The sequence below is a fragment of the Coccomyxa subellipsoidea genome (assembly GCF_000258705.1).
Source record: "Coccomyxa subellipsoidea C-169, whole genome shotgun sequence".
Classification (NCBI taxonomy): Eukaryota; Viridiplantae; Chlorophyta; class Trebouxiophyceae; family Coccomyxaceae; genus Coccomyxa; species Coccomyxa subellipsoidea.
The window spans coordinates 252182-264314 of record NW_005178026.1 but is presented as its reverse complement, the minus strand read 5'-3'; the positions used below and the strand labels follow the sequence as shown (position 1 = coordinate 264314).

General features: G+C 51.5%; 3 protein-coding genes across 3 annotated transcripts; 2 read left to right on the top strand and 1 right to left on the bottom strand.

Moving 5' to 3' along the window:
• Window positions 1–373: 373 nt before the first annotated feature.
• On the top strand, window positions 374–2701 carry COCSUDRAFT_19168 (peptidyl-tRNA hydrolase; the record flags this gene model as incomplete). Its single annotated transcript, XM_005644348.1, has 5 exons — window positions 374–454; window positions 987–1139; window positions 1645–1834; window positions 2233–2282; window positions 2579–2701. 5 exons carry the CDS (start codon window positions 374–376, stop codon window positions 2699–2701), a joined length of 597 nt encoding a protein of 198 aa, XP_005644405.1.
• A 1751-nt stretch (window positions 2702–4452) lies between these two features.
• COCSUDRAFT_44276 (hypothetical protein) lies at window positions 4453–6815 on the top strand (the record flags this gene model as incomplete). Its single annotated transcript, XM_005644347.1, has 5 exons — window positions 4453–4475; window positions 5403–5648; window positions 5832–6016; window positions 6162–6380; window positions 6586–6815. 5 exons carry the CDS (start codon window positions 4453–4455, stop codon window positions 6813–6815), a joined length of 903 nt encoding a protein of 300 aa, XP_005644404.1.
• A 455-nt stretch (window positions 6816–7270) lies between these two features.
• COCSUDRAFT_30915 (proliferating cell nuclear antigen) lies at window positions 7271–11576 on the bottom strand. Its single transcript, XM_005644346.1, has 8 exons — window positions 11344–11576; window positions 10983–11063; window positions 10731–10850; window positions 9903–10075; window positions 9215–9316; window positions 8674–8797; window positions 7931–8001; window positions 7271–7661 (listed from the first exon to the last, which is right to left on the bottom strand). The coding sequence occupies exons 1-8, from the start codon at window positions 11413–11415 to the stop codon at window positions 7610–7612; spliced, it is 795 nt and encodes a 264-aa protein (XP_005644403.1). The 5' UTR covers window positions 11416–11576; the 3' UTR covers window positions 7271–7609.
• Between the last annotated feature and the right edge of the window lie 557 nt (window positions 11577–12133).

Here is a 12133-nt window from a genome sequence, read left to right as displayed (position 1 = left end):
GGCCTCCTTTGGTGCAAAACCATGGTTCCTTGCTCAACCTCTTCAGTTTTCCGATGATCCGTTTCGCCTTGAAACAATCAACCACTCTGCCGCACCAGTCATCATTTGCCTGAAGCTCATGCTTGCCCACAAGAGCTGGCAGCTTGCCTAGAAGTTATTCCAGAGTCATTCTCAAATTTGTATTCCTGCGTGAAGCGCATTAAAGGAGAATATGCCAAGACAGGGAAGGCTGGAGAGGGATTGTTCAGAGCTTGCTGCAACGCACCCAACCCTGAAGGCGTGCGTGCATGCAGTATAATAGTAACAATATTTGAGTGTTCACAGGTTCAGACGAAAGAGCACAGGGCTGTTGAGGGCAGCCAGCAAGGATTTCATGGAAGCAGAGGGGGAGGACCTGTGGCTGGTGGTGGGACTGGGGAACCCCGGCAAGCAGTACGCGGACACCAGGCACAACGTGAGCCGCACTCCCATCCGAGACACGAATCATTTTAGGATGAAATGTCCTGTAGATTTAGATCAAACAGCTGCAGCTTGGTGCCTGGCGGATGCTTGTGACCTGCATTAGAACTCTGGCTCTTATGCGAACCAGCCTCGACGTCCAATCCCTCGTGGACAGATGCCTTGCTGAGCCCCTCGGACAGCTCCGCAATAAAGGCACTCATTCTGTTGTTCTGTCACGTGGCAGACATTTTGTAGAGTTGCTTTGGACCCAGTGGCCAGTCAAAACACTGTCCAAGAATTCATGGAAATTGTGGATGTCTTGCAACTTTAGCACCTCATCCCAGGGAATTCAAGGGCCAGTGACAGCAAGTCAGGGGCATTCAGACTATTAGCGCATCTTGTTCCTGCAATGGGCATCGTGTGCAGCGCATGACATGGAAGATGCAGGGCATAGGGGCAGCACATCATACAGCAGAGTGAATCCTTACATCAACGTTAGGCGGAGCGGGCCGGGGCGTGACATGTGCCGACATGTGCGCGCACAGGTAGGCTTCATGCTGGTGGATGAGCTGGCGCGCCAGCTGGGCGCCAGCCTGGACAAGCTGCAGCACAGCGCAGCGCTCGGCCGCGGCAGGTTCTGCGGCAAGCGCGTCCTGCTGGCCAAGCCCATGACCTTCATGAACAACAGCGGCGAGTCTGTCGGCAAGCTGGCGCGCTACTTCAAGGCAAGCTTCCCCGCTCTTTCTGACCTGAATCATCTTATCAAATTGCTCAGTGGTGCGGTAGGCCCGCTGGGTTCTCTCTGCGGCCTTAAGATATGGTGCACAACGCCTCAACGCAGCTGGCCAGTGCAATTTCTGCCTTCCAGGCCTTTGCCCATAGCTCTCTGACAGCAGATACTGGTGATGCACCCTTGCTGAGCATGTGCTTAGGCAGGCTATCACTCGTTCATACGGGATATGGTTGTTTGACGAAACTCTCTTGCACTTCCTTTTACTGAGTCTCTACGAAGGTCAGCTTGCAGTGTCACCGGACATGCAAAGGCTGACCGTTAGGAGACTCGGTGGCTGGAAGTGAGACTGCTCAGAAGCTCTGCGGCAGTCTTCAATAGTGCGATAAGCGTCGCCCCTTCAAGCCTCTTGCACATGTGGTGTGCCTGCCACGCTGTGCTTTTAGTCACCTCATGAGTTTCTCATCGTTGAGGCAAACCTTAAGAGGTTATTTCCCCTGGCACAGGTGCCGCTTGAGAGGGTGCTGGTGGTGTACGATGACCTGGACCTGGACAGCGGGGCGGTGCGGCTGCGCGCAAAGGGCGGCCACGGCGGCCACAACGGCATGCGCTCCATCACGCAGCATTTCTCCGGGTCCAAGGACTTCCCCCGCCTGCGCATTGGTGCGCTATTTCCAAGTCTTGTAATATCATCAGCCCTTGCAATCTTGGAGACCACCGCAATTAAAGGGTGCACTTGATCCCTTATCTCTTCCATCCACAAACAGCAGCACTGCTGCAATGTCTGCTCAAAGCACTTCATCGGGTCCGAGGAATTCTCCCGGCTCCGCATCTGTGCAAGTTGTTCATCTCGTACTCTGTGCATCGTCTCATCCTACTTTATCTTGACATTTCAATTCAGAATTCTGGCTGTCGTTTAGGGAAAATATACTACATGACGACTCCGGCCATTTCGGGCGTTTTCGGCCCACTTGCATGCTGGCAACCTTCGTGGGAGTTGAGAAACAGTTTGCCTTATTCTCGAAGTGGTCGCGCTCTGAAGATGGTGGCTTTTCTTGCAGGCATTGGGCGACCTCCTGGGAGCCAGCAGGTTGTCAGCTATGTGCTCCAGGTGTGTGGTCCTGCCTCATTGACTGTACAGCCAAGTCTGCCCGCTATCTCTCAATGCTATCACCTGTATTGCGCAAGCCGCTGTCCTTGTGTGCCGACCCGCTCGCAGCCCTGGGAGATGTGTTGATATGTGTCAAGGAGTCTACTCGCATGCTCGACAGCATCAAGTGTGAAGCAGCACAAAGGGGCAGTCCGTAGCATGTGTCTTGATCGTTGGTGACATGTCATGGTCTTCAGGAGGATGAAGAAATGACTTGGATTGGAGGTCAATGGTGCTTACTCGTTTTTCGGGGGCAGGGTTTTGGGCGCAAGGAAAGGGATGAGATATATGTAGCAATCCAGGAGGGAATCGACATCGTACGTGCAGTGCTCACCTTAGGCATGGAGAAGGCTGTTTCTGGTAACAGGGTGCCTCGATAGTCAAATTTTGGCAATTTGCTCGGAGCCAGTGACATGCTTTTGCTAAGGCTTGCATGCCAGGACTTTCAAATTGACGGGAACATCAGCTTTGTGTGTCTATGATCAGGATGAGATGTAAGTGATTGACCAAATTAGGGGTCGGGCACCCTCAGAACTGCTACAACCTTACCTTTGAAGTCTGTTTTAGTTTATTATTATGTTATTATTATTACACGCTTTTCTGCCAAAAACGCAGCACGTTCTGCAGACAAGCTGCAATCTTTGAGGGTGCCTCAATCCTACCCTTTGTCAGCTGACTCTTCAGATCCATGCAACACTCAATCAACCGTGGGCACAGTGCTCAGTATTTGTACCGTCCCCTGCCAGCCAGGGCCTTGAAGTGTAAATAACATCTAGTCTGGATTACTTCTAGGTTCTTCTGCTGGAAGGACGGCTGTTGAGCAGCTGCAGCAAGTTTTAAGACCAGCTGCCAACAATCGACTATGTTGATGCGGCGGGAAATTCTCTCTTTGGGTGGCACATGCATGCAAGAGCCGCGCGCCTATGCCGCCGCCCGCCCACCTGCAACATCAGTGAGCTCTAATGTGATCTAGACACTGGATAGCATGGCATGTAGAAATTGGTTACACACCCCCCTATGAGTCATGATCATGAGGGACATCACGTGCTGCAGCTGCCCATCACTAAAGGTGAATACAGGGCCAGAAGCGAAAAAGCGCAAACTTTTCAAACTTGAGACAGAGGAATGCAGACAGACTGAATATTGCAAAGTCACTGCGAGCTTCTCTAAACATATCATCGACACTTTAGAGCCCCCAGGCCCTAGTGCTGTATATACGAACGAACCCTGGACTAGCAAACCCACCACAGCAATAAACCTATAATCGAGAAGGGTGTGGAGGAGTGCAGGAACTTCCTGTCAGGAAGGTTGCTTCTCAATGTAGAAGAAGAGGGAGCTTGCTGGAATACTTCCAATCATTAAAGAGTTCCGTCCTCAGAATTTGTTTCTCATGCGCAAAAGACTTCCCCTTCTTTCGAGACCGTTACCATCATCCTGCAAGAGCCCTTTGTTCTAATGTCAAGTTTACAAGATCTTCTTAATGATGCCATTTCCGTAGATGATATCAGGGCAAGTATTGCACACAAGCTGAGGCAGGGTGGATGGAAGTTGGACAAGCCCCCTACACCCGGATTTCTTACTGCGACAAAGGAGGACTTTGAGCTGTTTCATCTCATTGGTCCCGAGATCTTTCAATTGCGATTTGTACAGCGGTTTGCTGCAGGTGAGTCTGAATCACGAGAACATTCACGAGCACCATATAGTTTAAAAGGAGAGCCTCTCACTCCGCTTATTTAAAGTCAGTGCTTATGCCCTGTCCTTGGGACGAACTGTACATTTGTGCAGCTGTGGCTGTGGGATGAAGACAGTTGTGTACACAGCTTCGAGAAAGGAGGAAGGTAGAGGTGATGAGGGACAAGGATCGGAACAGGAGCGAGAGGAGGATGAGGACGAAGACGAAGATGATGAGACCCACCAGTCGGAAGTCAAGAGTGCGTGAATGCTTTAAATATCTTGATTGCATTGGCTCGAGCCTTCCCTGTGCGGCCACCTGCTTGGTGCCTCTTCCTGAGATGTTGGCTTTTTATAGGGAGAAGGGTGCTTATCGAGACGCTCTTGAAAACACCATCCAACAGCACACACGCAACATTGGCGGGAGCAGAGGAGAAATGCGACGGCCCTGCTATAAAGAATGGGCGCTGCTCTGCTCAGCAGGTTGGTTCTTTATTTGTCTGCTGTGCAAGTGTAGCTCTGCACAATACTTTTGCTGCGCACCTGTCTCACCGAAAATGGATTGACCCATGCTCGCAGGCGCCTATGGTGCTCTTCAATGACATTGTAGGCACCTTCAGACAGCGATGCAAGGAATGCAAGCCTTCAGCGGTTGATGCTAGAGCAATTAATGATCTAAGTAAGGAGGTTGGGCAGGTAATGGCTTTCATCCACGTTAGGGAGGCTCTTTTCCATTCTTGCCATACAAATTTTCTTTTAGCTCATGTCCCACAAAGATGATGGAGTTCTTCTGTGTAGTAGAGCTGCGCAGCCTGCTTATACTTTCTTTCCGTGGTGCAGCATTATTTCAGAGATGAGGACAACAAGTACACCCCTGCTGTACGGAAAGTGATGCGGCCGTACCTGGGTCGGCCTCATCCTGATTCTGGTGTCTCTCTTGTCTGGACGCAAATTCTCAGCGGAATGGACGGGACGGAGTGGTCGGATGGAGGTATCCTGGTAGGTACCACATTTGCATGCATTTTTGTAGTTGTGACCTCAGCCTCTCTTTGCTTGCATCAGAGCTGAATGGACTGCTTATGGGGTATTTTGTAGGGCCCAGGTGGATCAATCTTATGCGTGAGCGAACACAAAATCAGCCCAGAAGAGAAGCATGAAGTGCAATGCATCCGGTATCATGACCGGTACTGCAACAACATTTTGGATGGGCTGCCTCTGTTTGACACTTCGTACATGCCCTGCCTTGCCGTGACATTCACGGGATCCATCATGCGGTGAGGACTTCTCGCTCTCTTTCATTGGTTGCATGACACTTCTGGTGCGGCTCAGATTGTACAGCCCATGTGCGAGTGTCCCTGATCAATTTGATGCATGTGTTTAGGCCATGAAGAGGCTTTGATGTGCTTGCAGCATCGGTGGACTTGTGCGTGGAGAGGTAGAAATCTACGAAATCTTTGAGACGGTGGACATGCTTGACCTGTGGCGACAGCAACCGGGAACCATGCGCCGCGGTGCTCAGATCTTGAAGACCTTGTACGACACACTCCACTTGCTGCATGCCTTCTACGAACAGCTACTAAAGAGCCCGCCCCCACGCACCCTTCGGATCAGCTTGCTCACCAGGGAGGTGCCTGTCGCGCTGCACGACGCTGCACGGTCAGTATGCTGACATGAATGTTGCTGCATGACTGCTGACTTGCACCCAATATTGCATGTGTCCTCATCAGGCAGTGCTGCCTTGAAGTATCTCTCCCTTCCCAAGCATAATCAAGCCAGGCAATTGCTTTCTATATGCGTTGGAGACTGTCTCCTTGACTTTTGAGTTGCGAGTCTGTGCAGGTATAGCCGGGTCCGGATGCTACAGAAAGACGGAAACCCATGCCTCTTCACCTACCGCGATCCCCAGACGGACCAGAAGTTTGTGGCAAAGATCGTGCGCGGCCTCATCAACGGGGATGTCCACTCCACCTGGGCGCTGGCTGGGTACGCGCCAAAGCTGGCAGCCGAGCCCGAGGTGGTGGCAGGTAAGCTATCCTATGTGCGCACATAGCATGCTAGGATGTCACAGGTACTTTTACTTTTGCATTCATCAAACTGCATCTGCTCTACCATGCTTGCAACAGAGTGACTGCAGTGATTGGGTGACTCATGATGCATGTGCTGCTGCAGTGGACCTGGACGGCCCTTTGATTCTCCTGCGCATGGAATTTTTGAGCACGGCCGTCTGGCGGTACCCGCCTGAGCTACTGGATGCTGAGAAGCCGGCAGCACTCGACGCAGCCAAGCGTGCACTGGATGTGGTGCATGGCCTGGAGCTGCCTAGCGGTGGAACGGGCGTGCACGGCGATTTGCGGGCCCCGAACGTGCTGTTGCGGGGGGACGATTCAGGTTTGCTGATGCAGTCCTCATGTTCCCCCCGCTCACCTCCAGCAGGCAAACCATGTGAATGGGATCTTTTGGTGTCACCATGCGCAAAAAGTTTTAATGAAGATGGGTCAGGGCAGAGTGTCTTGAGAGGTCATCTTGTCAGAAACCTGCTGTCTTCTCAGATTTTTGGCAGAGCAGAGGCAAAATGTGACACTGTTGCATGCAGGTGTCTGGCATGTTGTTTTCTTGGACTGTGATTGGTCCGGGGAACTCGGCAACGCTCGCTACCCTGACCTGCCCAATCGCAGCCTTCAGTGGCCGCCTGGCGCAGATTGGGATGAGCTGATCACCCAGGAGCATGACCGATGGCAACTTGAGCACGCATTTGCTGTGCGAATCGCCCTCATGCACCTCTTTGTCCAACGCCGCTTGACTCAAACAAACAACCATGTGTAGCATGTGCGAGTGGTTGTAGTCGTTTCAAATGAGTGCTATGTCTTACAGGACTTGGAGGACGGCCAGGTGTCAGTAGCAAAGAGACCTCGAGGAAAGCGCAGAGCATCAGGCAGTCCTAGCGATGGAGCATCAGGAGTATCAAGCATGTCAGCAACGAGGAGGAAGCCGAGCAGCAAAACGCTGCACCAAGCCGCCTGAGTAACTCGTCATGTTAAGGAGATTTATAGGCATTGCTTCCGAGCTGTGGGTCTCATGACTGAGCTTGCATGCACATGATGTACTTTGCAGCCTCAAGTGCAAAGCGCTCAGGTGCTGTCCTGCATTGGGGGAGTGCTGGGTGGCAGATGGCGCTCAAATATGCACCTAAGTAGCCTGACTGCAATAGAGGGGGTTTCAAAGAACGCATTGGTTGCCTGCACAATTATCTGGCTGTTGTTGGGCTATGCCGATTGACCATTGTGCCTTGGGCCCCTTACATTTCATCCATTCTCAATGTTAAAGGCGCTTCTGCAGTTCTGCAGATGCCTGACACAAGTATTGTAAAAGATCCCAGAACCTGCCTCCCTTGATATATATCAACTCAGTCGTATATGACCTGGAAGATATATTATAATGACATTGTGGTATTTTTCAAACGTCACAAGACAAATTGCAGCTGTCTGTGCACCGCTGGACCTCTAGCCTGACCCCCTTCCAAAGCATTGCTGCAGCTTGTTAGTAGATACAACCTTTCGGGAATGTCAGTAGGATTCCAATTAAATCAAGATCACAGCAGATGTGCCATCCATATCATCTCACTCGTCTCCTTCCATCTCCTCGTCCTCTATCTTGGGGGCAAGATAGTAGCTGCAAGCAGCACAATCAGTCAGTAGTTATTGAATTGCAGCAACGCCTTCTTTCTATGTCCCCTCTCCAATTCATGCTTGTCTGTCCATTCTTGCCCAGACTGGATCCACACTATTTACGCCCCACAGACGGCCAGGACTGTCTCTGCGCAATTTTTCTCTTTATTAGATCCAGTGGGATGCCAGTAGGATAAATCTGCCCAACTATACTTCTCCATTAGATCAGGTGGGATGCCAGTAGGATATTCGAACACTAAATAGGAGATGCACCTGATGTGGCCCATGTCTTCGATGCGGTACTGGACGACCACGGGCAGCTCCTTGGACATGGAGATCATGACCTGCCCAGCCAACACGCCCCTTAGTCAAATCGCGATCAAAAGCATGACGATGTTTCCTTCCACACCTAACCCATCGCACACCTCTTCCAGGAATCATGATACCAACAGGGGTGAGGAGTCAAGAGACAGGGAGCACAGACAGACTTGCTCACAGCACGCGGAGCGGATCTACACAATACTGTAGTAGTCATTCTAAAACCTGCACCCTCGGCGATGCGGGAAATTTCTTAAACCAACTTTGAGAGGTCTTCCTGACTCCCAAAAAACCAGGGTCATGCTCCATTGGAATTGGCTTGTTGAGAGCTTTCCCATCTGGTCTCAAGATTATCATAGGCTATACATTTTGGGAGATAGGGTCCTATTTATCCACCCTTTTCGGCCAAAAATAATTATTTATTGCGGGTTTTAGATTGACTACTGCAGTATTATCCCACCATCTGACCTAACCGAGCTCATTCTGATGACCATTTGAGTCTTTGGAAGGAGCTGCAGCTGAGACAGGACAGGAGGAACACCCCAGAATTGACGCAGGCCCGCCTCTCTCCTTCTTTGCATGCAGAGGATACCATCACCCTCAAAAGCATTGCAAGCCTAATCTGACTCCACCAGCAGGACTCCTGCCAAACTACTACCAGCTTGCAAAGCATGCAGGAGGGAGCGCTGGGCCTCCACCTGGTTGGAGAGGGGCGTTGCTTTGGCGAAGGAGTTGAGATAGCGCAGGGCAAATGTGAGCGCCACCGGCTCCTGCATGTCAATCACCACCTGCTCCTCCGGCTTGTCAACGTTGCTGTGAGACCTGAGCGCGACAGCAGAGCACAGACGTCAGTACAGATCGTTTTCCAGCTTTGACACACAACCTGCCCCATGATACAGATCCACTACAATTATTGTCTTGTTGTGACGACAAGACTTTCAGTCAAGGTGACATCCGCGCACAGGCTGCCCGGCATGTGCTCTCACCCGGAAGGGAACTGTATTAAGGGTTTAACTTTTATATAACCCTCTTTATAAGCTTCCTCCCCTAGGATTGCCATCAGATGGTTGCAGCAGGATCTTCTGCTGCTATTGATCTTTTCTTGTCAGCGTTGCATGCGGAGCAGGGTGCTGAAATGCTCGATGAAGCCGGTTTGCCAAAAGGCTGCCAGCAGATCCAGTTGTCGTTTCACGTAAGTGTGCATTCAGCGCCTTTGCCTGACCAGATTGGTGTGCACACCTGACGGTGACATTGGCGGATCCGATGTCGCCGGTGGTCGAGAATCGCACGCCGTCTTTGGTCACCGCTATCAGCACCGTATCGCCGATCGTCGACAGATCCCTGCGCGCAGCCGACCCACCCATTCAAAACACCCCGCTCAATCCACCATACTCAGCACACCCTGCTGCTACTGCAGATCAACATGTTCACACACATCCACCCAATCGACACACCCTGCCGCGCTACAGGGCATATCCAGAAGAACAGCTCAGCTGTGACAAGGAAGCCACGCGCAGCATGCATGCATAGGCGAACTTAGAGCCCAGAGGGCCGTAGGGCATACACACTGCATGCATGCAAGTTTGAAAAATGTGCATGCATGCAGATCACCGCACGCACTGATGCGGCTGTCCCCTGTACCTCAGATGGAACGTGTCTTATTGGAAGAATGGCTCGCACTTGCAGATGCGCGCAAACTGGGTGCAAGGCACTTTGACGGTGGGTAGCAGCCCTTGCATGCATTCATGCGAATGCCCGCCAGTCAACACGTAATGCTTACTTTTGTTCCCCAGTGTTTGGCTGTCCTCTAGTCAGGAGGGGCGAATGCCCGCCAGTCAACACGTACTGCTTACTTTTGTTCCCCAGTGTTTAGCTGTCCTCTAGTCAGGAGGGGAATGGGTATTTTTTATAAAAGCCGGGCACGCACTTGCAGATGCGCGCGAATTCGGCGGAGGGCATTTTGACGGTGGCGGAGTAGTCGGTGTCGGGGATGCCCAGCTGCTCGCTGTCGATGTCCATCAGCTTGAGCTCAAAGTCGCTGATGCGCTCCTGGTTGGCGCTCTCAAACATGAACGTCACGCTGTCGCCCTGGTCCTCCGCCTGGCAGAAACAATTGCAGAGAAGCTCAGATCCTCTGTTACGGTTTCATGAAGATGTCCGCTTTGATCTGCACTGTGGCCCGCACAGGCCGTGACAGCAATGAGCCAGCAGTAGTACCGGTAAAGGGCTCCGACGGGTGGAGGGTTCGAATCCCTCCGCCGGCTGGAGCCTTTTTGCTTCTTGGTTTTGGCTTCTGTTCTGAATCTCGGGACAAGCCAGCATATCACATTGTCGAGGAGTCCTAAAGAAAAAAAGATGATCCACTCCTGTAATGTAAGTGCCAGATCTTGGCGAGAAACTTGGGCGCAGCCCCTGACTCTGCAACGTGTTGCAACGCGGTGAACACCACACTACAAAGCACAAGAGGTGCTCAGAGCTGCGCTCATGTTGCTGCAGTGGCTTCAAGACACTACAAGGCACGAGAGATGCTCAGGGCTGCACTCATGTTGCTGCAGTGTATATGCATGCGTCATGCTGTGCCAGGCCTCTCTGCCCGTGCAGCGCCTTAGGCTTCACTGGCAGGACTTGGCCACAGCACAACTTGGTGTCCTGCCAGCAAGTGTCTTTGCAGGCTTGAAGATAATATGTGTGCTCCCAATGCAATTCAGTTCACTTTAGGAAAACTTTATGTGGAGGGAAGGGCAGGCAAACACACCTTCATGGTGAGGACATCGTCGTTGCCCATGCACTTCAATATCTTCGCCATGTTGTTGAGGCTGACGCCCATGCTCAAGTTCCGGTCGCATCGGAAGTGGTCGAAGCCATCCGAACGCAGCTGCATGTAAGCACAGTAACTGCTTGAGATGCTGCTCAGGATCCTGCAAAGATGCTGTTGACAACACAGACAGTCTGCGCGCAAAGTTGGCAGATGTAGAGCTTCCACCCTTGCGAAGCCTTTCTGATTTACCTGCATGTGGATGAGTGAGACGTGGGACGAATCCATCGCTTGCAAGGCGAAGCCAGTGCTGCTGCAGTCAAAGTTTGCATCCTGCAGATTGACACAACAAAGCTCTCATCATCCACAGCACCGATGTTCTGGTTGAGCATGCAGGGCTCTACACCTGCTGCTGGAATGGGCTCTTGTCAATCAGTATGGCGCAAAAAACGGCTTCATCACGATATATCCATTCTGGCGGGCAGCCAAGCGAGTTCTTCTATCTGTATGATATGCATATTCAAATTTTACGAATGATTTGCGACACTATCGCCACAACTCATCAGGTACAATTGACACACCACAGAATGCCACAAAAAGTAGATGCTGTCACCTGCACAAGATCCTTCATGGAATCCAGGAGCTTGCGGAGTAGCACTCCCTGAGTCAGCCTCGCCTCAAACATCCTGACTTCCCGCTGTTCTAGCCCCCTAAGTGGTCGTCTATGTCAGATGCCCGCCAAAACGAGCTCCTTTTCGAAGACTGTGAGTGCGACAATCTGCGATGCTTCGCGATATCCTAGCGTCTTTACACTCTTGAAGATACAATTGCAAGCAAAGATGGGCGTTAGGATTGCAGTTTGAGCCAACACTTTGCACAGCATGATTTTGAACTCAGCGCTCCTTAGTCACCGGTTACACCAACGCTCCAAAACCCCTCAAGGGTGAAAAGACCCTAAATGACAACCTTCTTGCCTCCCCATTCAGGCATGCAAGTTATGCTATATCCCACAAAGGCATCTTTATCTGAGACCAATGATGTTAGACCGTCTCAGACCTCAAGAAACATGCTGCAACCTGCATTTCATGATCACACAGATGCACACCCTAGCTAATACTGCTGTATACGACAGCCACTGGCATCATGATGCCAACAGCATGCAATGCACTTCATCATCCTGCAAGTGCCACCAAAAAATCATCTGAACCGTTCAGAGGTTCGGGACCTCTTCAAGCAAGATCTGACCATCACCACTCAACCTGGTCAGCAATACCATCCAAGACACATTCTGGCAGAGTCCAGAAGCGCTCCCAGTACTAGCCGATCTTACTAGACGAGTATAGTACTGGAAGTACAGTAGTAATCTAGGGTCCCTTTGGCGGCTGCGCTGTGAAGTGCACTGT